This window comes from Leopardus geoffroyi, chromosome A2, assembly GCF_018350155.1.
Source record: "Leopardus geoffroyi isolate Oge1 chromosome A2, O.geoffroyi_Oge1_pat1.0, whole genome shotgun sequence".
Lineage (NCBI taxonomy): Eukaryota > Metazoa > Chordata > Mammalia > Carnivora > Felidae > Leopardus > Leopardus geoffroyi.
Window position 1 is genome coordinate 21,069,159 of NC_059331.1, and position 25,192 is coordinate 21,094,350.

Sequence of the window (25,192 nt, forward strand, 5' to 3'; positions counted from 1 at the left end):
CCTAACCTCAGGGTCACCAGCCGCTTTCAATGCCCCCATCCCTCCCCCCTGAGCCCCTCACTCACCCAGGGTCTCTCCCATGCCCCTGGCCGCATCTCCTCTCTTGGACAACCTATGCGGGTTGTCCAGTGTCCAGTTGTGGGCCACCTCTCTCTATACTCTCTCCCCGGGGCCCTCATCCAGGACCAGGGCGTCTCTGTTACCTTCTTACTCCGATGACACCTGAGTTTATAGTCCTCTTTCTGCCCTCTCACTTAGCTCCAGTCCCGCTTTGACATCCCCACCATCCTGTCCCAGAGGTATCTCAACTTTGACATGGACAAAGGACTCTTCATCTCTTCTGTGATTGTCCCACCAGAAATGCACTTCCTCCAGGAAGCCTTCCTGGACCGCTGGTCATCACATCTCTACAATCCCCATTCCAGCATACACTGCTCTCCTCACTGCACTCATTGCTCTCTTTTGTCTTCCCAAGTTTATGGTAAATTTCATGAAATTAGGGACGAGGCTTCCCTCTGGAGGGTTGCATACAGCCCACGCCAGGCATAAAGTAGGTATGTGCTTAAACTGTGGAATGGCGCACTGGCAGGTGGGCCCACTGTGGCCCCACCTGCTCTCCTGGGATGTTGTCATTCCTAGGTGCACGTGTAGGTCCTTGAGTTCTCCTGCTCCCAAGGGTGGGCCTGAAGGGGCCCCTCAGATCTCCCCTCAGGCCTCCCCAGGGACCAGGCAGCTCCTGTGGCTCTGGTCTCCACTGGAGGCATCCCCAGAATTCCAGACCATCTCCGGAATGCTGGGCCTGTCTGGGGAGTGCTAAGGCTGGGGCACAGGTGGAGAGGCCTCGGAGCGGTGGGGCGGAGCAAGGACAGCTGCTGGCATTCTGGATGGAGCCTACACACCATGGCAGCTGTCGCTCCTGCAAGCATCATGCTGATACCTCCATGTCCTTGTGGCCCCCGCTCCAAGGCCAGTGCCACTTGCAGCCACTCAATGTTCTGGCTGCAGCTCTGGCCCCCATTAAGCTGAGAGCCACCAAGTCTCACACTTCCATTCTGTCAGGGAGGGAAAGTGGGTCGCTGGAGCCTCTGAGGCTCAGGAGAACTGGAAATTATACCCGTCTGGACCTGGTTCATCAGACAGAGCCCTGGCCTGGGAGCCAGGCTCTCTGCTCTCTGCCAGGCTCGCTGGATGACCTTGACAGGTCCCTGTGCCTCTCTGGGTGCTGGGGTCCTCACCTGGCAAATGGGTGAGTGGAAAGAGAATAGACGGTGTGTCCCTCAGTGCTAGGGAATCAGTGTTGCCAGCACGAAATGCAAGCGAGCGGGCACATGGACTGGTACTACAGCCTACTGAGCCCATGTGGCATCCTGCTTCTCCACAACCAGAGCCGAGAGGGAGCTGGGCTGCTGTGCCGAGTGGCCTCCAGGACCTAGAAGGGTGCCCTGTTCTCTCCAAGCACAGGACCTCTCAGCCAACTGGCTGACCAGAGCCACAGCCGCCAGGAGCCTGTTAAATGTGGATTCCCAGGCCACCACCAATTCCAGATGCTGAATCATCTGGACATCAACAGTCACAGAAAGGAGTCAGCGGGCCATGGAACATGGTAATCTCTAATCTAATCTAACCCCTCTGGCAGAAGCCTATGTATAGGGATGGGCAGAACACAGGCTCTGGGATAAAGCAGGAAGTGGTCATCAGAGCATCAGTGGACCCTGGTGGAGCATCCACAGCCCCCCAGGGAATGAAAGCCAGACACCAGGCCTCCAGGGAGCAGGGCTTTATTTGAGTTCCCTAGGATAGGGCTGGGGGAGGCAGTCAGTGAGGGCCCACGGTCGGCCAAGGACACACCCAAGCTCACATGCTGGGGACCCTGGTCCCTTACCCCCACCCCAGGGTCCGGCTGGAGTCGCCAGGTAGCACAGGCAGCTCTGGGAGAGGGTTGGTGTCTACTCCACCCCCTTCATGAACTCCAGGAACTCTGTGGAGAGAGAGACAGGCCTCGGTCAGAGAAGGGGGCTAGGCAGGGTGTGGGCAACGGGGACCCAGCACACCCCGCCCCTCACCATCATAGTCAATGCGGCCATCGTTGTTCTTGTCACCATCCTTCATGAGCTCCTCAATGTCATCTTCCGTGATGGTCTCACCTGTAGCTTGAAGCATCACCTTCAGCTCATCCAGGTCGATGTAGCCATCAGCATTTCTGGGGGGTGGGGAGTGGGGTGGAGAGGGTGAAGGGGACCTCGAGAGCTCATGGTGGGGGCTAGATGAAGGGAAGAAGCAGCCCCACCCATGACCCCAAGAAGCAAGGCAGGGCCACTGGGAGGTGGGGCATCCCATTCCCCCATTGCACAGCATGGGAGACTGAGACCTTGACATCACAAACTGTCCCCCTTTCCCCAGCTCTGTTAGGTTCAGGGTGAGAGGTCCAGCGTCATGCACTCACTTGTCAAACATGCGGAAGAGGTCTGACAGCTCCTCCTCAGACTTTCCTTTGCTGTCATCCTTCATGCACCGAACCATCATGACCAGGAACTCATCAAAGTCCACGGTGCCACTGCCTACAAGGTTAGCAGCAGAGCCATTAGTGAGGGACGGTTACAATGGTCTCAACATTAGACCCCAGTATTGTTGCTGCATCCTTTTAGCAACCCTGTGAGACGAGTGCGGTCGTTATCCCCATTTCATAGATGAGATTACTGAGGCTCAGAGAGGCAAAATAGTTCCTTCAAGGGCACAGAATAATAAGTGGCGGAGTCAGGACTCAGGTCCTCAGCAACCAGAGGGTGATATGGGTCTGGAGCCTGGGGCGGGGCGGGGGGGACAGAGGGGCTCACCGTCCTCATCCACCTCGTCAATCATCTCCTGCAGCTCCTCAGGTGTGGGATTCTGTCCCAGCATCCTCATCACCTTGCCCAGCTCCTTGGTGCTGATGCAGCCATCCTCAGCGCCCAGCACGAAGATGTCAAAGGCTGCCTTGAACTCTGTGTCCAAGGTAGGGGGGAAGTGCAGAGTGGCCAGGGCTCAGAAGCAAAGACCCCAGAAGGCCAGACCCCTGGGGCCACCTGCCAACTTGCCCATTTCCCCCCAAGACCTCAGTGGGTCACACTGAGAGGGACCCAGCCTCTGGGGTCCTCATGCCCTCCCAGCCCAGCCCTGCTGTCCCCACACATATGTTTGGGCACTCACCATTTTTCTGCTCTTCTGTTAGCTGTTCTACCTAGAGAGGAAAAGAGGTCTCAGGACTCAGACTCAGGCCTTAGTTGCCTTTAAGGAAACCAACCCATTCCACAGATAGGAAGAGTGAAGCCAGGAATAGACAGGCCATTCCCAGGTCACAGTCCTCAGGCCTCCCTCCCTGTCCCTGAAGCCCTGAGGTGACCCAGCTGGCCTCACTAAGACTGGGCTTAAGGCCAGGGTGACAGGTGGGTGCCCCCTCCAGGGCCAAGGTGACCCTGAGTAACAATACTCAGTGCCCACTCAGTGGGCACTCACTCAATGCCCTTTTGGCCCCCCTTCTGAAACCCAAGCTGAGTGGCCTGAGGGACAGCTGTCCCTCAGGTTGGGACAATAAAACCAGTGTGGGGATGGGCAAAGCCACCCACAGTAATCTGACCGGGATAGCCACTGGGCTATTTTTAACGGGGGACAAAGTTAAACCTGGTGATTGTTCTGGGGACTCTGGCATGCAGGGGGTGGGGCAGCGTTATCTGGCCCCCTGGCCTGATGGTGCCTCAGGAGCCAAAATTAGTCTCCAGCCCCGCCAGGCCTTGTATGGGCACGGGGTGGAGGGCTACCCGCCCCAGATCCATGGACTCCTGCGGGATAGGCAGGGCCGCCCCCAGAGCCAGCTGTAGATCTTCCCTGCCCAGGAGGGGGGCTGCACTACCAGGGTGGAGGGAAGGGTTCCCTTGGGGACAGCTGTCTGTGCCGAATGTCCTTGTCTCTGGGGCAGGGGGAGGTCATCAACACCCCCCTCCTGGGAGGGACTAGCATCTAAAACCCCTCTGTGACCCCAGGATGCTGCAGGGACATGGGGTGACCACTCTCCAGCCCTCACCCCTGGCTAAACCACCGAGACTTGTGCCTGCCAGGCCTGATGTGGGCTGGGGCCCCAGTTCTCTATTCCCTTTTCCCTGTCTCTCCCCTGTGGCCAGTGCTTCCCTGTCTACCTCAAACTTCAAAGCCCCTTCTCCAGCTTAGGATTCCAGCTCTCCAGCCCCCTCCTCAAACTCTTGTCCCACCCTCCACAGCATCTTCAGCCATCCAAGGAACTGGAGGTAGGTGGGGGATTGTGAGTGTGAGAAGCAGAATGTAAGGGGCAGGAAGGGGTCGGGGGGACAGGGAGACAGCAGCAGAGACTCGGAGGGACAGCTTGGAAGGAACAAAGAGATGGAAAAAGACTAAAAAAGGCAAAGGTCCAGAGACCACAGACATAAGTGAAGGGAGATGTGGCCAGAAGACAGTGACACAGACTACAGACACTTGGAGATGGGGACAGACATGATGCTAAAAGCTGTGATCTCCTCCACCCACCTGACAGCTTCTCTCCAGACCCTGAACCCCTCACTCCTTCCACACCCTAGAACTGGAATGCCAGATCCACTGTCCCCTTGAGGGCTTGGGCTGAAAGTGCAGGGCCCTTTCCTGGGTCTCTACCACCTTTGTGCCCACCCCCATCCTGAGTTGAGTGAGCCCCCAGGGGGCCCACCCACCCCAGCCCTGCCCAGCCCAGTCCCTCACCGCAGCCTTGTAGATGTCATCCATGCTGGCGGCTCACAGGGCAGGCTGCTGGCGTTGCCCGCCAGTCCTGGGCTTAAATAGCCCTGCCCCACCACATTCCTGCTGGCCCAGCCCACCCCTGCTTGCAGTATCCTCCACCCCCTCCCCCAGCCCTGGTGATCTCAGGCTGGCTTGAGTTCCTGTGTCCTCTGCCCAGTGCAGGGAGCAGAGGAAGGGCTGCAAGGACCACATCTTTCCCTCTCTGTCCCCCATGCCCCCCAAGGGACCCTCTGGAAAGGTTTCTTGAATGAATGAAAACATGAGCCGAAGACAGGACAGATGCTGCAAAGTAGTGGACCCCAATCTAGGCTCCTATACGCAGTTACTCAACTCCTATCTGATTAGAGAGGTGGGCAATATTATTCCCACTTTTCAGATTAGGAAACTGAGGCTCCTGGAGGAACTAGTGACTTGCTCAAGGTATGACCGACTTGGTAGTCCCTGGCTTAAGTTAAACCTGCTGGGGGGCGGGGGTTGGGGTGGGGGGGGTGGGGGTGCTGGCCAGCAGTAAGCAAGGAGAGGCTGTGCCAAGAGAAGCTTTGAAAGCCAAGCTCAGAGTATGGTGCTGTGTAACTGTTGGAGAAGGAAGTTATTATTTTTTTTTTTAGTTTTTTAAAAAGTTTATTTATTTACTTTGGGGGGGGGGCATGCACACAGGTGGGGGAAGGGCAAAGAGAGAGAGGTGAGACACAGAATCCAAAGCAGGCTCCAGGCTGTTAGCACAGAGTCTGACAAGGGGCTAGAACCCACAAACCATGAGATCATGACCTGAGCTGAAGTCAGAGGCTTAACCGACTGAGCTACCCAGATACCACTGGAGAAGGAAGTTATTGACCCACCTTAGTACAGAGTGGTCCGGACCCCTTCAGCCAGGAGTGTCAGAGGATCCATGCCCAAGACCTCTCATCTCCCCAAGGAGTGCTCTGGGCTTGAGTAAGCTTCACTTAGTCATTCAATAAACACAGATGCTCTATCTGTGCTACTATCCCCTCCAGCTGGGTTACCATCTCCCTCTTCTGGGTCTGGGGGCTTCCCCAGTTAGGATTCTCTGTACCTGTGCTTCTCCCATTCCAGCACTGCAGTTTCTGTGTCCAGGGCCAGTCTGCCATCCCCTCCTTCTGAGCTCTGGTAGGGCACCATCTGGGGGTCTTGCACTCGATGGCCAGCACATATCCCTCCCACCTACATGCAGAACCCCCACTTGATAACCACACAAGCTCCAGGCCTTGAGTGCTGGGCACTGCATTGATTAACCTCTTATGATAAAACATCTCTCCAAGTCTTGGAGAGGTTAAGAACCTCTGTCCAGCTCGGGCTCTAAGCACAGCTCATATGTCTCCTTCAACCCTCTCGTGTCCTACAGGGAATGAGCCTGAAAGCCAGGTTTGGCCTGCCCCTTTTCAGGACTGGGAAACTGAGGCCAGGTGGTGCAATGACTTGCTTTGGGTTGCCCGTGAGGTGCGGGATCTTCTGTCCTCCCTTCCAGGGCACCGAGTGGCAATGTACAGGACTGTCCCCGGCCCAGTGCATGTCTTCTCCCAGGCTGCAGGCAGCACCGCAAGACACAGATCGCTAATCATACAAACTCTCAGGCCTCTACGGCTTGCGCACGCGCGCCTTTGGCGGCTGCTGTCAATTACACGCGAGGGGCGGGGCGAGGGCGCGAGGAGGAGGCGGGGCCAAGATGGCGGCAAGGCGTGCGACGGGGGCGGGTGGGACGCCGACCCCGCCCCTTGCTCCTGCCAGTCTGCGACCGGCGGTAGCGGCTGCAGCAACGGATCCCGGAATATGGCGGCGGCTGCGCGCTGCTTCGGGCCCGAGCGAGAGGCCGAGCCAGTCAAGGAGGCGCGCGTCGTGGGCTCTGAGCTCGTGGACACGTATACGGTGTGCAGGGGGCGCGAGCGCCATAACTAGGGGTAGCGACTGGAACCCGAAGTCCGAGTCGAGAGGATTGGGGGGTATCTGGGCCCCGCCACCGGTGAGGAGGGGGTAGCGGGGGCCCCGATTTCGAGGAGAGGAATCTGGGGAAGGGGGTTCGGTTCCGCATGTCCGGAAACAGGGTCCCGGGTTGGGTCCAGGGAGGGAGCTTGGGGAATGGGTACATTTTCAGAAAAGGTTAGGTTTGGGGAGGATCTGGGGATAAAGGGGGTCTGCGGAAGACGGGAGTCTAGATGAGGCGGAGGCCCTTGTAGATCCTCTAGGCCTGGAAGGGCGCGGGCCTGGGAGGACGTGACAGGGGCTCCAGGAGGGGAGGGGTCTCAGATGGATGTAATCAGGGGAAAGGTTCGGGGGTCCCTGCAGGCCCTGAAGAAGAGGGAGCGGGGTCTTGATCTTGGGGGGGGCGTTGGGGTCGCAATTGAGATTTGCTTTAAAAATGACGGGGGATCTGGAGCTCCGAGGCCCTAGGGGGTCAGGCATTGACCAGAATGGGGGAGGAGTGGAGCCGTGACACGGGGGAATTGAGATGGTCACTCTGGACAGAAACTGTTAAGACCCAGGAACCTCAGGGGTCTTCATGGTTTGCGGGGGGGGGGGGGGGGGGGGGGGGGGGGGGGGGAGGGGGCGGTGGCTGTCGGGGCAGCAAGCCGCCCACACACTTCAATCAAGGCTGGGGAGGTGGAGAACAGAAAAGGGGGATGGAGTTCCAGACTGTGATGGAGTTGGGAGGCTTTTCTGGGTCTGGATGGGGTTGATCACCAGGTTGCTGGACCTGGTAGGCTGCCTAGCAGGGACTGGTCTTGGGGTGGGGGCGTGTTGAGCATCTCCCAGCCTCTGGTTCTTTGTTCCCTGAGGGTGGGAAGTGGTGGGGGTGGGCGGCTTTGGCCCTGCCTTCACCCCACCACTTTGGGCCTCATCCTAACCCTCCTCCTAAGGGTCATTTCCCTGGGTCTTTTTCCTTTCCTGGGCAGCAGGAGGGAGAGGGAAGCTGCCAGGCTGGAAAGAGGGGCTGGGGGAGGATCCTGGAGCAACAGGCCAGTCCTAGAGAAATGGCTGCTCTGCCTTGGAGGCTTCAGCTGAGTTGATTATTTCTCCTCCCCCTTCCCTGCATGCTGCAGAGAGGGGCAGGACACTGGGACCAGAGGGCCTCTCCAGGTGAGGGTTAGGATCTCTGAGCGGATGGCTGGCTGTCCATCACCCCTAAGCAGCATTCAGCTGGGACGTCAGTTCCAAAAAGCTCTCATTCGGAGGGGTTGAGGCCTTCCTCTGCATGGGTACCAGGGAAGTGGTGATCCAGGCTGACCCTACGGCTTGTCTCTGGCTGTGCTGAGTTGAATATTATTAACACACCTACGTTTGTTGAACATTTGCTACATGTCACGCCTTGCACGAAGCATTTTACGTGAATTACTTTATTTGATTGTTAAGCCTATCAGATTTTAAGGTGGAAAAACTGAGGCTCAGAGAGAATTTAGGCTCCCAGTCACTTACATAAGCCACAGCCGGGAAATGGCAGAACCTGAGTTTTGAACTCAGGTCTTCCTTGACTCCAGGGCCCAGTCCCTTAACCGCTAAGCTATATTGCCTTCTGCTAGGATTTGATTGTTCATCACTGCTCTTCCCCCGCCCTCCCATCAACTTCTTAGTACTTTGACTCCTGGCTCAGCAACAGAAATCATAGCCATGAACCAGCTGAAAGCTTTGGGAAGGGACTTGCTTCTAGAATATAGTCGGGGCACCTGGAAAAATATACAGCAGAGAAGCTAGTCCCTCCAGACCCCACCCTGTTATGCCTCCCCTGGAAGGGTGGCCTTGCCTGCAGCTCAGGTTGGAGGCTGGAAGTAAAAAACAAAAAACAACAACAAAAAAAACTAAAGAGATGGCTTGATAGGATGGTCACCTTTTTTGTTCCTCACTGTTGGACAGAGCCACAGATCGATTCCATGTGCCTGGCAGCCAGTGCTAGGACTGTGGAGGAGGTTGAGAGGGGGTCCTGCTGCTTAGGGTCAGATGCGGAGGCTAACAGGCAAGGGTAGCCTAGCTTTGGCCTGGGTGCTGGGACCGTCTGGGTGGCCTGCAGCTATTGCTGAGGGGAGAACTAGGCTTTCCTTGTTGCTGGCTGGGCAAGGACTATTGGTTTTCCCTTGTAGGTTTACATCATCCAGGTCACTGTTGGCAGCCATGAATGGACAGTCAAGCACCGCTACAGCGATTTCTATGATCTGCACGAAAAGGTAACTCTTGAGAACTGGGGATCTGTGTCTCAGGGCTTGGGGGGGGGTGCTTTTAGGCCAAATTCCCATTGTGCCACACATTAAATTTAGGGCAAAACCGGCTCCGTGCCTATAATGTTTAGTTTCCTGGGGAGGAAACAGGTTTGAACTTGTTTCACCTGACTGTAGCTATTCCAGAGCCTATACTTTAATATCCAGCTGTGATTCCATTCCTTTCTTTGTTTTTGGGTAGAGCTGCCTTTCTCTGGGTCATTTGCAACATGAGTGTTTTAAAGACAGAGTACCGCCCTGATTCTTTTCCATTCTGGTTTGGAAAAGATGATGGTTTTTAGAGGCCTGGAGGTATTTTCTGAATGTCTCCACAGTCTCCAGATGGAGCTCCTTGTCTGGGATTGTACTGGTATTTCTAATCCTAGTTGACTCTGATGAGGCCAAGTTCCAGATGCACTAGTTTGGTCACTAATTCTGACACTGCTGCCAAGACGGGTTGTGGAAGTTGTGACAGGCTCCTGTCCTCAGGCTGCTTGCCTTGGTCCTGCACCATTGCAGAACCTCTTGGTCTGTGGTTGACCGTGCTTCTGTTTTCTTACAGCTGGTTGCAGAAAGGAAAATTGATAAAAACCTACTTCCGCCCAAAAAGATAATTGGGAAAAACTCGAGAAGCTTGGTGGAAAAGAGAGAGAAGGATCTGGAGATCTACCTGCAGACGCTCCTGGCCACCTTCCCTGGTGTGGCCCCCAGTGTGCTGGCCCACTTCTTACATTTTCATTTCTATGTAAGTTCCTCCTAGGTGTTCCCTTGCAAGCCTGCAGCCACCACAGCTCAAGGCATAAACCAGTGTCCAGTCTCAGCTTTCAGGAGAGGTGGGCTGGGGTTTGACCCCGAGGTTAGAAAGATGTAAGAACATCACCGGGGTGGGGACGGGATATGGGCAGGAGCATGTTTGTTGACAGATTTGCTCTAAATTAGCCTGTAGCCACAGACAGGTTTTCCTTTACCACAGGGCATTTTGTTGAGCAAAAACAGCCTGTGGGTGTTGAAGCTAGTTTTCTGTCCAAATGGATGCGGGTAGATTAGAAACAGCTGACACCTGGCACAGACTATCATTTCGTTGTTGGTTTACAGCTCAGGACTAAGGAGTCAGGCTGTGTCAGCAGAATATTGCTATCTGAGGGCATCTTCAGGGTCCAGGGTGCCGAGTGTCCGTAGATAGATAGACTGCAGTGTATGCCCTGGAGCGGCTCTGTACTCCCTTTGGATAGAGGAACAACTTTCATGGGCTGCTGGTGACAGGACAAGCTGTCACACTTCACACAGGGAAGTTCAGCTGTGTGAAACTCAAACATTGAAAACAGCTAACTATTCCACTTCTGCGAATTTATTCTAGTGGGGGAAAGTCAGGCCACTGTGAAAAGGATATAGGTATGGGTGGCTCAGTCGGTGGCTAAGTAGGTTGAGAATCTGACTCTAGATTTCGGCTCAGGTCACGATCTCACTGTTTGTGGATTCACACTCCGCATTGGGCTCTGTGGTGGCAGTGTGGAGCCTGTTTGGGATTCTCTCTCTCTCTCTCTCTCTCTCTCTCCCTCTCTCCCTCTCTCCCTCCCTCCCTCCCTCTCTCCCTCTCCCTCCCTCCCTCCCTCCCTCTCCCTCTCTTTCTCTCTCTGCCCCTCCCCAGCTCGCTCATGCCTGCCCCCCTTCTCTCTCACAGTAAATTTAAAAAAAAAAGGAAAAGAAAAGAAAAGGATATAGGTACATTCCAGGATAGTAGCAAAATACTGAAGACTATCAAAAGTCCAGTGGAGGCGGTTTTTTAAAAAATCACAGGATTTTTGATCATGTAATCGGATATTCTGCTAGAAAATGATGGTGTAGCTGTGGATTCATTGACAAAGGAAAATAAGTATATTACTGTATGAAATGAGAAGGCTATAAAATGGTCCTGTTTTTTTGAAAATAGGTTTATGTGGGAATATTTGTCCAGGAAAATTCTGAAAGATCATATACCACAATACTAAGAGTCATCTCTGGGTGATAGGTTTTTGGATAATTGACATTTAATCGTTTTCTCTCTATGTGATGAAGATATGAAAGAACCCATTCCATTTTCAGGCTTACCTTTTAGGAAGGGACCTGTAGGTTGTGGCCTTAAAGGCTCCAATAATGTTTAAAACACAACTTTCTTGAAGTGCTTTCAGAGTAGGACAGTTGAACCTTTCTTGGAGTGCTAGATAGAGCCTGGAAATTTGGTGATAACGCTAGTATTGGGTCACTAAGCTTGGAGGGGCTGTGAGGAAAAAGGGTGACATTTACAGATGGCATGTATCTATATAAATGCTTCGGATTTTATTCAGCATATACCAGTAGTGTATGTGGCTAGCAGTTTCCTGTTGTAGGTATTTTTTTTTTACATTTTCTTTCTGTATGTGAGGAAAAATTTCCATTCCTTATGGGAGTTTTTCAGAGAAACTATCGGTTAGTATTTTAGGAAATGCTGTTCTTTAAGAAAGCTTTGATTAGTCATTAAAGGCTAAAACTTGATAAGCAGCCCTTTGAAAGTATAATTCATTAGTTAAGACCTAGGCCTTTGAGGAACAAATCTCCTGGCTACCTCAGGTTTGCCCAGCTCTGAGCATGGAAAGGCCTGGGCTGCTCTTCTGAGATAGGTTTGCCTGAGGTAGGCCTGGGCTGGCCCACATCTGAGGTTCTGGTTTGAGGCATGCTCTACTGTTTGGAACATATCGGACATATTGAAATTACTGTTATCACAAGGGCCCCTGGGAGTGCCTGGGTGGCTCAGTCGGTTAAGTGTCCAACCTCAGCTCAGGTCATGTTCTCGCAGTTTGTGAGTTCGAGCCCCTCATCGGGCTCTGTGCTGACAGCTCAGAGTCTGGAGCATGCTTCGGATTCTGTGTCTCCCCCCTCTCTGCTCCTTCCCCAGCTTGCTCTCTGTCTGTCTCTCAAAAAATAAAAAATAATAAAAAATAAAAAAAAATAAAAAGAAGAAGGGCCCTGGGTTGTATACATGCAAGGATTTTAAAAAAGTAATTGACCCATCATTACCTTAAATCCTGGTTTCTCAGCCGTGGCACTGTTGACCTTTGGGGCTGGATGATTGTCAGGAGGATTGTCCTGTGCACTGCTGAGCGGCATCTCTGTACTCTGCCCCCTGGACGCCAGTAGCCGCCCCAGGTTGTGACAACCAAAATGGCCTCACGCATTGACAAATATTCCCCTGAGGGACAAAATTGCACCTGGTTGAGAACCACTAGATCTTCAAATGAGTTTGAACAAACAGGACCTGAAAGATTTTTTAGCCTTTTCTGTAGGCTGGAAGCTCTAAAGGGAATGTTTCTGCCGACCTTTGTCCCATCAGCATCCTCACTGAAATTGTTCCCAACGTGTTCCACTTCTTGTGGGGCTGACGTTGGACAGGTCTGGCTCAGGGAACCCTACTTGTCCTGAGCCTGGTTTTGTGTTTTTTTGTGTTTTTTTTTTTTTTTTTCGTTAAAATAGAATTCACATACCATAGAATTCACTCTTGTAAGGCATACAGTTCCTTGGTTTTAGTATATTCACATAGTTGTGTGGATATCACCACTGTCTAATTCCAGAACATTCATCATTCTGGAAAGGAACTGTGTACCCATCAGTAATCACTGATGTACTTTCTGTACCCCATGGATTTGCCTATTCTGGACATTTCATATAAATGGAATCATACAAATGTGGCCTTTGTGATGGGCTTCTTTTGCTTAGCATGATGCTTGCAAGGTCCATTTGTATTGTACTCTGGTCCTTTTTTGGCTGAGTAATATTCTGCTGTTTAGATGTATGACATTATCTTTCAGTCGACGGACATTTGGGTTTCCACGTTTTGGCTATGATGCATAATGCTGCTGTGAACATTCACATATAAGTTTTTATATGGACCATATGTTTTCCTTTCTGTTGGGGATATATAAAGAGTGGCATTGCTGGGTCCTGTGGGGAGCTGCCAAAATTTTTCCATTTGACATTCCTATCAGTAATATACAGGCTCTCTTCCCCCCACATCCTTGTCGAACTTGGTACTGTCCACTTTTTTTGATAGCCATCCTAGTGGGTGTGAAGTGGTGTCTCCTTGTTTTGATTTGCATTTCCCTAATGAGGCTGCCTCTTTTCGTATGCTTATTTGTCATTTGTATACTGTCAGCGGAGAAATGTATTCAGATATCCTTGGCATTTTATTTTTTCATTTTTAATTAAAAAAAAATTTTTTTAATGTTTGTTTATTTTTGAGAGGGGAGAAAGGGAGGGGCAGAGAGAGGGGGAGAACAATACGAAGCAGACTGCAGGCTCTGAGCTGTCAGCACAGAACCCCATGTGGGGCTCAACTCATGACCTGAACTGAAGTCAGACACCCAAACCAACTGAGCCATCCAGGCGCCCCTCCTTGGCACTTTAAAAAATTAGGTTACTTGTGTTTTTGTGGTTGAGTTTTAGGAATTTTTCAAGTGTATTCTGGGTATTAGACCCTTATCAGAAATGTGATATGTAAATATTTTTCCCATTGTGCAAATTGTCTTTTCATTTTCTTGGTACTGTCCTTTGAAACATAAAAGTTTTAGATTTTGATGAAGTTCATTTCATCCATTTTTTTTCCTTTGGTCACTTATGTTATTGACGTCCTTAGAAAGCATGGTCTAATCCAAGATTACAGAACTTTAGAGCTTTGTTTTCTTCTTCTAAGACTATTATGGTTTTAACTCTTATATTTAGGTCTTTCATCCACGTAGAGTTAGTTTTTGTTTATCGTGTGAGGTAAGGGTCCAACTTCATTCCTTTGCAGTGTGGATTTTGATGGCAAGGCAAGAAAGCAGTTCATCTGTCTGTGGCCAGCTCTAAGCCGGAGAATCCAGGGGCTGGGGCAGCCCAGCCGCCTGTGTTGCAGTGAGTGGGTGGGTACACCTCGGCACTGGGCCTGTTGCTGTGCTGTTTCCCTCCAGATAGCTGTGGCTCAGTACTCCTGGAACTCTCAGTGACAAACCTCATCCCAACACCCCCCAAGCAGAGGTTTTCAAATTCAGTGAAATGGAATCCCACAGAGAATTTTAACACACCATTTTGAGGCAGGATGTCAACCAGTGGACTTAGGAGGCAAGCCGCTTCCTGACTGTTTCTTCTAAGTCAGTCATTTGACCTCTCTGTGTCTCAGTCCTTCCTTTGTAAACTTGGGGGTGATGTCCCCCAAGCTTGAGAATTGGTGGAGACCGTGCAGTGAAGGTAAAGAGCCTGGAAGAGCAGTGGGCCCATGGGGGCTCACCAAATGCCATCCAGTGCTGGCTGCCCTGGTAAGGAAAGGCATCCAATTTTTGTCAAAGGTGGCATTTCTGTCATTTTCTTATTTTAAAGCCAGTTGTCTAGGACGAAGGTGCTTTATGAAATTTGAAATCAGGAGCTGTGATAGGACTGTTACCACCTTAACATCAGCCTTAGTATCCGCATCCATTCTTTGTCTCAGTGGCAAGGTACTGAGGCTGTGAGTGGTAGCAGATTTCTATGCAGCATCCTTATGGTCTTGGAGCTCTCCCCAGTAAATATTTAGCCTTGAATGTCTCAGTGGGGAAGTTTTACTTAAAGCCGAATTGCACATAACATACCCGTCTCCTGCTAGAATGCCTCATCACAGTCATGAAATAAGAGCTATATAGGGCCCGCCAACCCTTAGCATGTGTGTGAGGGAACCACGTAGTGACATGTGATGGCGTCCCTTGTTTGTGCCCTGCTAACAAGTACTCTGTGCTCCTGCCCAAGCAGAAGCGTCGGACTGGCCTGGGGTTATGTCTTGAGCACAGGCACGTGTGCTGTGGGGTGCACTGGGTCGCAGGGTGCCACACGCACAGACGTAGCTTTTGATCTACAGCCTGACTAGTTTGTGGCGCATTTGTGTGCAGCTCACACTGCTGCCTGAGGGCGTACACCAACACGTGGTCCTGGTAGGCGGCTGATTGACTGGTCTAGCACCCATTTAGGGATGGGTGTTAATGGTTTTTAAACATACCTAATTTTACTGAAAAATGTTTTGAGGTATAAAGAATGTCTTTTTTTAAAACTGCATTTTGGTAGGGGCGCCTGGGTGGCGCAGTCGGTTGAGCGTCCGACTTCGGCCAGGTCACGATCTCGCGGTCCGTGAGTTCGAGCCCCGCATCGGGCTCTGTGCTGACCGCTCGGAGCCTGCAGCCTTGTTTCCGATTCTGTGTCTCCCTCTCTTTCTGCCCCTCCCCTGTTCATGCTCTGTCTCTCTCTGTCCCAAAAATGAATAGACGTTGAAAAAAAAAATTAAAAAAAAAAAAACAAAAAAAAACCCTGCATTTTGGGGTGCCTGAGTGGCTTAGTCAAGTGTCGCGGCTCTTGATCTCGGCTCAGGTCATAATCTCCCATTTTGTGAGTTCAAGCCCTGTGTCAGACCTTACGCTGACAGCACAGAGTCTGCTTCGGATTCTGTCTCTCCCTCTTCCCCACTCACACTCTCTTTCTGTCTCTCTCAAAATAAAGAACTGTAAAAAAAAAAAAAAAAAAAAAAACATCTCAATTCAGACATTTGTGGCACCCCAAAGCACTTTAGGTCCCCTCCACCCAGATTGGGTGAGGTGTGTGGGAGTCACCTTTCCCTTCAGGTGACCTAACAGAATCTGCAGTGGCTTAGATTGGGGGGGGGGCACTGAACCCCATCCCCACCCTCCCACACCAGGAGAAGGCCTGATTCTGCTCACCTTTGCTCTGCACACAAGGCTACAGCTTAACCAGAATACTCTGAGGAGGCCAGCAAAATGCTTCTGTTAGGAGACTTGAACTCTCAATTCAGGGGCCAAGATGTTCCTTTTTTCCTGTCCCATGAAGTCTCCCCAGATGAAGATGAGCCTGGGAGACAAAGTGTTGCAGCAGTGTGCACTTCCTGTGCCCCAAAGAGTGGGAAAGAAATTGTCACATCGTTTGCTGCTTAGATTGCCCCGAAGTAAAACCCCTGCTCTCTGCTTAGCATGAGCCCTTGGCCCTCACTATCTCTCTCAGCTTTCTGTGTTTTCTGGAAATGCCAGCCTTGTCCTATCGGCAGGGTTGGCATTGAAGCCAGCTGCCCAAAGAAATGCAACATTATTAGGTCAGATGGAGGGCAGGGAGCCCTTTCTTGCAGGAGACCTTTGGGATCCCCAGGGTCACTACTAGCACAGGTCAGAGAGTTGCTGCTCAGGAACCTGCCTCTTTCAGGACTCACCAGGTGATGCTCAGGCAGCGGACTTAACTTAGAGACGGGCTGCGGCTCTCAAAACTATTGGCAGAGAAACGAGCCTTTGGACCATTCCAAGCTCTTCCTAATCTTCAGTTCTTCACAGCAGTCAAGGAAACTATAATGGAGTTTAAGTTGTTGCAAGAGACTGAAGTTGAACTTCACCATGAAGGGAGAGCCTCTCTCCTCCCTAGCTGGAGCCCTGTCCTGCTCAGAGCCTGTGTTGTCCTGGTGGCCCCTTTTCATCTGACCTTTCGTCTGCTGGGGCCACATTTGCTCATTTTTCTCCCTTGGGCTTTTTGTCCATTTGTGATGCCAAAGGGGCTTATTCTCGTAGAATATGTAAACCGAATTTTAAGCAGTTTAAAGAAATAAACACATTTTAAAAAGCCAGTATAAGGTACTGAAAGAAAAATTAGAGGAATATTTATATAATCCTGGGGTTGGGGAAGAGCCCTGAAGTCACGAAGAAAAAGAAGCACAGATTAAACAACTTCTATAAAATGGAAAAATCTCTGTGTCAGGAAAACTGCCACAAACAAAGGTAAAAGGCATGCACAACAGGAAGAAGATACAGCATATAAACAACTTTAACATGTCCATCATGTATGAAAGGTAAGGGCACAGACAAACTACAGAGAAAAACAAGAAAAGGACACTCTGTCTCCAATCTGGTGCCTATTGAGTCCCATAAATATGTGAGTCGCATGTCCCGGTGGCAGAGCTGTTCCCATGAGTTACGAAGGCAACTGTGTGGCCTCCATCTGGGCCTGTTTACCAGAAGGCTGCCATCTGTCAGTTTGTTAAAATTCTTACCTGCAGGATTTGCAGCTGGGGGCCCTACTGTCCCCACAATTATACACAAAAGCACTGAGGCAGTTGGTGACGTACAGAGAGAGCCTTCAAGGCCAAATGACTGTGCTGCTTTTTGGCCAATTTCTATAAAATTGGAGAATATGGCACCTCTCCGCCTCAATTTTCTCATCTGTGAAACAGAGTTCAAAATGCCATCTTCCTCACATGGGGCATTGGGAAACCTGAGTGTGCCAGTATGCAGTAACTGCTCAGGGGGTTCACACCCCAGCATACCAGCTGTTATATGACTGTGGGCTTAGCCTGTCAGGCCTCATTAAAGAAGTCCTTTCCTGCCTCTTCTGTATGAATTTGGGGCCAAGTGGACTGGTGCAGGGCTTGCTGGATAAGCACAGAAAGAGCAAGTGCTCACTTGGAATGTGAAAGAAAGTAGAAACGGTCCCTCGTAGAAGAAATAGGACTTTCTCTCTGTCGCACCGTCTCCTAGGATCTTCTGGGGCCAGTTTTGGGAGCTGCTGGCTTCCCAGCTGGGTCTCTGTATAACCAGGCTTTGCTGGCCTCCTGGGCCTCGTGTGTGAGCCAGGGCCTGTGTGCTGAGAGTCACCACAATAGTCTGCTTTCCATTCTGCCTTTGAGGTAACATTCCAAATATCCACAGAACTGGAAATATTCACTTTCCTTTCCTGGGCACTTTGACTTCTAGTTTATTTTCTCTTTTGTTGTATATCATAATCTCTTTTTGTTACATTAACTTTCTAGAGAGCTGGTGTTGCAGCAACAGAGGTGGGTAGATAGCAGGGGATGTGTGCATCCCAGTGACTGGGGCAGGGGTCTTCCTAACTGTGGGTTCTGTTTTCTCTGCAGGAGATAAATGGCATCACCGCAGCACTGGCTGAAGAGCTCTTTGAAAAAGGTATGTGGCCAGGAGTCCCTGAAATACTGTGTAACTCGCCCAGCCCTGTTAGGCAGCTGGGGACCCAGGGTGGCGCAGAACTCCGCCTACATCTGTTGTGCTGGGCTGATGAGTCCCAGCCAGGGCCCACCTCCCTGGGGTTTTGCCCAAATCCCTGGATCTGGTCCACAGCTGAGCCTGCCTGTCTACCTGCCCTGCGGGCAGCCAGGTCCGAGAAGCTATGGACCTTACCTTAGTACTCTTTTGAGTCTCTGTGTTGGGGGCTAACCCCAGGCTCAGGATCTAGTCCAAATCCCTGAGGTGGAGTTCTGGAAGGTAGGTGGCAATGCTGCCCTCTTACACCTGGTTTGTCCTTACCTGAAAGAGGTTAGACGTCAAACAGAAGCCAACCCGGCGTCGTGGCCCTGCCAGAGAGCATAGTAACAATAGCTGACATGTAATGAGTGTTTCCCGTAGTTTGGCCCTGTGTTGGGCATCTCACTGCCTTCCTTCTGGGATGTGCAGATGAGGACACTGAGAATGAGAAGCCCGGGAACCTGCTTCAGGGTACATGGCTGGGAGGAGCAGAGCAAGGACCAAGTGCCAGTCTGTCTGGTTGAGAACCCTGCCTCCTCACAGGTGCTGCACTGGGCTAGCACCTTAGGCCTCACCTGATCACAGAGTGTTTGCATAGTAGAGGTTGTAGTGTGAGTCTGCTGCCCGAATGCCGCCTCACATCAGCTTTATCCCAGCTCAGTGCCTCAGATTTTGACTCGGCCTCGCCTCCTGGAGGCTCCCCAGCCGCACATTCTCATGTCCCTTCCTTTGTAATCACGTGTCCTGGGTCTGCCCTGTGCCCACGTGAGCTCAGGACCATAGCTTCATCCTGAGGGTGCTTGCCAAGTGCTTGTTAACTGTTGGCCAGGTGGGCAGGTGCCCTGGCTGCACAGTGGGGCTGGTGCTGGATGCTCACCCTGGGGGGCGTGGCTGTTGCAGGAGAACAGCTCCTGGGGGCCGGAGAGGTCTTTGCCATCGGGCCCCTACAGCTCTATGCGGTCACCGAGCAGCTACAGCAGGGAAAGCCCACGTGTGCCAGTGGGGACGCCAAGACTGACCTGGGGCACATCCTGGACTTCACCTGTCGCCTTAAGTACCTTAAGGTAAAGCTGTGGCAGCTTGGTAATGGAGAGCCACTCCGTTGTGGGCACGTAGCCCGTGTGAGGCATAACAGCTCATTGGCTGGCAGCATGTGTGAAGGTGGCTGAATGGGCCCTGGGAGAAGGAAGGCCATCTTGGGTGTTCTTGACACTGTGCTTCTGGCTGTGAGCACCAGGGGGCGTTGTGACCCAGTGCCCCCTCCCTCAGAACCTCGGCTTTAGCCTGCTTTGTTGACCATGCATGTGGTGAGTGGAGGTGCGTGCCTGCTGTGAGTCACGTTCGGCAGCTGCTGCAGCACCGCCTCGTGAATGTGGCTGGGGAGCAGTTGCAGCAGCATCCCTAATTCAAGCCCTCTCTCTGGCCACAGGTTTCTGGCACAGAAGGACCTTTTGGGACTAGCAACATTGAAGAGCAGCTCCTGCCTTTTGATCTGTCAATATTCAAGTCTCTTCATCAGGTGGAGGTAAGGCCCAGGAGCCCTGGAGTTTAGGCAGGGCTGAGCCCATGTGGGTGTGGTCTTGCATCTGATCATCTATAGCTGGAGAGTGTCTGGATTTACCCATAAGGCACTGTTTTCGCATTTGTCAGTATGTGGCAGACTCTGTCTGGGAGTAAGTCTGGCCTACCTGAAGGTAGAGAGAGAGGGGCCTCCACTGCCCTCGGCTAGTCTGTGTGTCTCCACTCCGGGCACAGGCAGCATTTGGACAGGACAGAGTACCAGTGCTTTGGCTCCCTCCTTCCATTGCTGGAGCTCAAGTGCTGGGGGTGCACCCTGAGGGTCTGGCAGAGGGCCTCTGCCTCCCAAGTCTGTGCCTCCCAGGGCAGGTTGGCAGAGGGCTTGGAGGGCTCTCTGCTCTCTGGTGTGCCCACGCCTGATGCTTTGTATCACTCCCTACTAAACTCCTGGGCTCACGATGCCATTTTGTTAACATTTTTTTAATGCAAGGGGACCCAGTAACAAATTTTAAAAATGCTTCAAAGCATCTGCTTCTTGAGCATGGGTTTTGCGTTCAGCCCTGTGCCCTTATGTACACTTCTTGATGGAAGCTTCCCAACGGCCCTGTGAAATGGGTACTTTTATTCCCATTTTACAGTTGAGGAAACAGGTTAGGGAAGTAAGGAGGTTTGTCCAGGACCACGAAGTTAATGAAGCTGGGATCTGAATCCAGCCAAGTCTAACTCCAGAGCCTCTGCTACCCGTTGGACTATGCTGCCTGCACATTCCGGGCTAGTCTCAGAGAACTGGAGGCCCACATCCCTTGATGGGAACCTGTGGTGCATGCCTCGACCAGTGCTGGCTGAGGAAGGGCTGGGAAGTGAGAGGAGGGCCCACCCCAGCCTTAGCCCGCACAGGCTGAGGCCCCAGAGTTGGAGTCTCTGTGTGGGTAGCACTCACGCACGTGCTCTGGCCTCTGGCCCACCCTCCCTTGCTGCAGGACCGCCAAGGCCAGTGAAGTAGGGCTGGGTGAGCAAGAGGGCCCATCACCAAAGAGCAGAAGCAGAAGGGGCAGAGAGAAGCCCCTTGCTTGCAAGCCCTGCTTTCCAGAGCCTGCACTTCCCATCCACCTGCCAAGCCCCAGCCAGCCCTTACAGAGAAAACGGAACATCGAGCTCGTGGTTTACTGTGCACATCGCTAGATTCTTCGGAGAATGTTTAGTTAGCACTAAAAATTGGGAAAAAGAGAGACTTAGGGTAGAGTTGCCTCCTGCCTCTTAGGATTTGGGTTTATTGATTGTTGTGCTTCTGTTGTGTGTGGGTGGTAGACACCCTTTTCCAAGACTTCTGATGGAGCAGTGATGCCATTTCTGAGACGTAGTTGTTCTCTGTTCCAGATAAGTCACTGTGGTGCCAGGCACATACGGGGACTAGTTGCGTCGAAGCCCACCTTAGCCACAATGAGTGTCCGCTACTCCGCAACCTCTATGAAGGTAAGCTCCACCCATTTCCTGCCTGGGGTGCTGGCTGAGAGACAAGGTCCTCCACAACGGTCCCCTCTGCACTGAGGATGGGTGTGAGCATCACTGCTGCCTGTCAGAGACACCAGATGCTGGACCGTCCCCTGGGCAGCGGCACACTCGTGCAGGTCCTTGTGGTGCTTGACAGTTCCTGGGATGCTTTAGTCTGTGTCTTCATCAAAAACCAACGCTGTTAGGGGTGCCTGGGTGGCTCAGTCAGTTAAGCATCTGACTTCGGCTCAGGTCATGATCTTGCGGTCCGTGGGGTGGGGCCCCGCGTCGGGCTCTGTGCTGATACCTCAGAGCCTGGATCCTGCTTCGGATTCTGTGCCTCCCTCTCTCTCTGCCCCTCCCCCACTCGAACACTTGTGATCTCTCTCTCTCTCTCTCTCTCTCTCTCAAAATAAATAAACATTAAAAAAAAAGATCAACGCTGTGAAACAAGGCAGTTGAAGGAGCTAGGTCTCCCCTACCCCCAAAAAGTCACTGGTTTTGGATGTGAACACATTGCTAGGCAGTGGCAAGTGGCAGAACGTTTATTAGATTGATAAAAATGTTTCTCCAAGGTTAAAAAGCCCTGGCTTAGCACTTGTTCCTATCTTGTTCTGAGTGGACTTTAAGTAGATAGGTTGTGGAAATGCTGGTCCCTGTCATTTGTGTGTGAGCAATAGAAATGCTCAAATTGAGAATGTCAGGGTTTTTTTCTATTTACCATTTTATGGATTGCATCTTAGTAGTGTTAAAGTCCATCTTAGGGTATAGAACAAACATAGTGGCTACTTCTGTGACTTACAGTGTATGATCCAGATTTGGGTTTGAAGACTCGAGGCCACTGGCTGAAATAGGAGGCTTATGTAATGAGCAAGGGTGTGGGGCAACTCGGCCTCTGTCCAAGGCACTCCCTGCTGCCTGGCTCAAAGGGCCCAAATTGATTCATTGAGGGAGGAGAGGTCTTCTGGGAAAACAAGGCAGACCTGCCTTCCTGCCCTTTGATGGTGCCCCTGCGTCCATGCTGCTACCCTGCAAAGTAATGGCTAAAAGGGCCTACTATCCTCAGTGGGGACCATAGTGCCAGTCTGGAAAGCACAGTTGCCTGGAAACACCATGAATTCTGAGCTTCAGTTCCTGAGGTTTAAGCCAGAAAAGGCATCACCACGAAGCATAAGGCTCTTCTGGGTTTGAAAAGCATTTGCTAACGAAGCAAGGTCAGAGCATATCCCAAGTGGCTGTTATGTTGCTAAGCTTTTCAGTTATTTCGCAATCATTTAAAGCTGTATGAACTGAAGCCCGTTTTAATGCAAGTTCACTTCCACATACTAAATATGCTGAAGCCCTTCCTGAAATTTTGCAATGATTGTGTTGCGTGAGGGCCAAGTGTGGTGCTCAACAGATGTTCTTACATAGGAAGTCCTTGTTCCCGAAGCCTCGGAATTTGATGAGTGGGAGCCAGAAGGCACGGCCCTGGAAGGCCCTGTGACTGCCGTCATCCCCACATGGCAAGCACTGACTACTCTAGACCTGAGCCACAACAGCATCTCCAACATCGACGAGTCTGTGGTATGCTCTCAGTAGCAGGCACCAGGGGCTTCTCTGGCCTGATCAAATCCTGAGGTTGAGTATTTGACTTGGCCTCTTCTAGAAGGACCATGGAAAACCTGTATTCAGTGCTCTGTGCATTGCTTGCAGTTTTTAAAGTTAATTTCAAAGTGGGGTTAATTAAAATAGGTGAGGTAGTGGATAGAGCCAAATGAATCCTACTGATTACATGCACATTTGATACAGAAACACAGTACGTGAAGGAATTTATGCCCAGGGGGTAGAGTGGAAAAATCCATGTGCCTGTATAAGAGTGACATCCAGATGATATTTGGGCATTAGGAGAGTAATTCCTGTATTTGTGCCTTTTGGTGGGGTTGGGCAGGGTTGTAGAGGAGGGATGGGCTTCCTTCCCTGTCTGGGACCTTGCATTTGTCATTTTTACAAGCCAAGTGTCCTATAAAAACAGTGGGTCATATTCAACACTGGAGGCCCGGTGTACTCCTGGGATGTGCTGCTGGGTGGGCACTGGAAGGGGTCACATCAGCAGCCCTGCAGAAGTGTCCAGCTGAGGGATCCGTGGTCAAGAGGAAGCATCCCACCAGGTGCAAGGGCCACCTAGGATCCCGCCTCCCAGAGTAACCTCGAGTATTTCTTTTGTTTCACAAGAAACTGATTCCAAAGATTGAGTTCCTGGACCTGAGTCACAATGGAGTGCTGGTCGTGGACAACCTGCAGGTAATTCATGTCTTTTAAGGACCACCACCTGTGGGCTTCTCAAGGTCCCATTCTCCTGAGAGTTCAGGAGGCTGATGCAGCCTTGGGAGTTTGGCCATATCCTGGGGTTTTCTCTCATAGGCACCCCAAAGATGTCTGGGTGCACTAGAAGTTTACAGAGCCAGGGGCTGCTAGTGTTTCTTTAGGGTCTCAGTGATGCACTGGGCGATTGTTGCTCTAGTTTCAAAGAATGGGAGAAGGTATGGAAATATAACTCAAGCATGGTGAAGATGATATGCCTCCATCACAGCGATGGACAGCGCCTGCCCTGTGGGCCGTGATGCCTCTTTGGGGGTGCCACTGGGCCATGGTGCGTGCATGAGGGCAGGGGGATTCCCTTGCCAATAACTGTCCAAGGGAAGTGGGCGTTTGAGGGTGGAAGGCCTGCTGCACCTTTAGTGGCAGCCTACTTTCTTGGGAGCCTCGACTTGAACCAGTGTACCCTGTTTTCTATGCTGCTGCAGCACCTGTACAACCTCGTGCACCTGGACCTATCCTACAACAAGCTCTCCTCCTTGGAAGGGGTTCACACCAAACTGGGGAACATCAAGACCCTGAACCTGGCGGGCAATCTCCTGGAGAGTCTGAGTGGCCTGCATAAGCTCTATTCCCTGGTCAACCTGGATCTCCGTGACAACAGGATCGAGCAGGTGAGCCACAGCCCAGAAGGATCTCAGGGTTCTGGGATGGCTGTGCCTTGGTATTTGTCACTTTAAAGAAGAGTGGAGGCCGGGCACACCTGGGTGGCTCAGTCGGTTAAGCAACCGACATCGCCTCAGGTCACGATCTCGTGGTTCATGGATTCGAGCCCCGCATTGGGCTCTGTGCTGACAGCTCAAAGCCTGGAGCCTGCTTCAGATTCTGTGACTCCCTCTCTCTGCCCCTTCCCTGCTCGTTCTCTCTTTCTCTTTTGCAAAAATAAATAAATATGTAACAAATAAATGAAGAAAGAAGAGCGGGAAGCTGCCTTTCACTGCCAAGAGGCCATCAGACGTGTTGCCCTGTTGGTGAAGCATTCAAAACAGGGATAATGGCAGGGAACTCGTATCTTACAGATGGAGGAGGTCAAGAGCATTGGCAGCCTCCCGTGTCTGGAGCACGTGGCTCTACTGAACAACCCTCTGAGCATCATCCCTGACTACCGGACCAAGGTGCTAGCTCAGTTTGGAGAGAGGGCCTCCGAGGTAAGCTGCTGGGGTAGGTCGGCTCTGTCAGAGAGACAGTCTGGATGGAGTCTGGCTTTTCACAGGCAGCACTGTAGGTGATGTCCACCGTTGTATGCCTGCTTGCTTCGGAATGACATCTGGCCCTTAAGGGTCTTTTAGTTCTGGGAATTCTGCTGCCTCCTCAGGAAGAGGCTTTCTTGCTTCTTCTATGGGGACGTCAGCTGCCGTGGTTCCCACTAGCTTCCTTCATGTCCTCTCTGTCAGAGCTTCAGGCCACGAAGGCTCCCATGAACCAACAAGCACAGAGTGAGGGTGGAAAGACTATCTTCAGCTTGTTAAAGAGTCAGACTGTTTTTTGTGGGCTACAAACAAAGGGTTTGCCCGCCTTTGCCAGTATAGTCTAGCACAGTGTCTGCTGCCTGCTGAGTGTAATCTGGCCACCTGCCACCATGCCAACTGGACAGATCCTTAGCCAGATTCACTCGTCTTTCCGGCCTCAAGCAGGCCCCGCCCCCTTCTCCCCAAATCCCGGGCCAGAAGATACCTGGGTGTCTTCATCCTTCCCCTACCACCCTCCTCATCTCTTTTCAGCCCCGGTGCCCCTTTCTTCGCACCGTCACCAAGACCATGTTCACAGGATGTCCTCCTCCTACCCTCCCAGGCTGCATGGTGTGGC

The 25,192-nt window shown here is 51.8% G+C and overlaps 2 protein-coding genes across 6 annotated transcripts in view; one reads left to right on the plus strand and one right to left on the minus strand.

The window, feature by feature from the left end:
• Positions 1 to 1,762: 1,762 nt before the first annotated feature.
• TNNC1 (troponin C1, slow skeletal and cardiac type) lies at positions 1,763 to 4,844 on the minus strand. Its single transcript, XM_045493060.1, has 6 exons — positions 4,741 to 4,844; positions 3,187 to 3,217; positions 2,835 to 2,981; positions 2,444 to 2,558; positions 2,064 to 2,200; positions 1,763 to 1,978 (listed from the first exon to the last, which is right to left on the minus strand). Exons 1-6 carry the CDS (start codon positions 4,762 to 4,764, stop codon positions 1,947 to 1,949), a joined length of 486 nt encoding a protein of 161 aa, XP_045349016.1. The 5' UTR covers positions 4,765 to 4,844; the 3' UTR covers positions 1,763 to 1,946.
• Positions 4,845 to 6,448: 1,604 nt separating this feature from the next.
• Positions 6,449 to 25,192, plus strand: part of NISCH (nischarin) — a 33,226-nt gene continuing 14,482 nt past the window's right edge. For 2 of the 5 annotated variants that reach the window (XM_045493061.1, XM_045493062.1), the window contains exons 1-11: positions 6,449 to 6,757; positions 8,868 to 8,951; positions 9,544 to 9,726; positions 17,896 to 17,944; positions 18,920 to 19,083; positions 19,449 to 19,544; positions 20,915 to 21,010; positions 22,442 to 22,594; positions 23,243 to 23,311; positions 23,815 to 24,000; positions 24,406 to 24,534. In XM_045493061.1, the coding sequence (XP_045349017.1) occupies positions 6,464 to 6,757; positions 8,868 to 8,951; positions 9,544 to 9,726; positions 17,896 to 17,944; positions 18,920 to 19,083; positions 19,449 to 19,544; positions 20,915 to 21,010; positions 22,442 to 22,594; positions 23,243 to 23,311; positions 23,815 to 24,000; positions 24,406 to 24,534 (1,503 nt within the window). In that variant the 5' untranslated portion in view covers positions 6,449 to 6,463. The remainder of the gene's footprint in view (positions 6,758 to 8,867; positions 8,952 to 9,543; positions 9,727 to 17,895; positions 17,945 to 18,919; positions 19,084 to 19,448; positions 19,545 to 20,914; positions 21,011 to 22,441; positions 22,595 to 23,242; positions 23,312 to 23,814; positions 24,001 to 24,405; positions 24,535 to 25,192) is intronic. The other 3 variants (XM_045493064.1, XM_045493065.1, XM_045493063.1) reach the window with 2 other exon arrangements.

Bases quoted from the DNA above. Each gene is read 5' to 3' on its own strand.
- TNNC1 (XM_045493060.1), bottom strand. From the start codon at position 4,764: ATGGATGACATCTACAAGGCTGCG. The intron at 2,559-2,834 runs GTGAGCCCCTCT...CTAACCTTGTAG, and splicing joins TGACGAGGTGGATGAGGACG to GCAGTGGCACCGTGGACTTT. The intron at 1,979-2,063 runs GTGAGGGGCGGG...CTCTCTCCACAG, and splicing joins TGGCCGCATTGACTATGATG to AGTTCCTGGAGTTCATGAAG.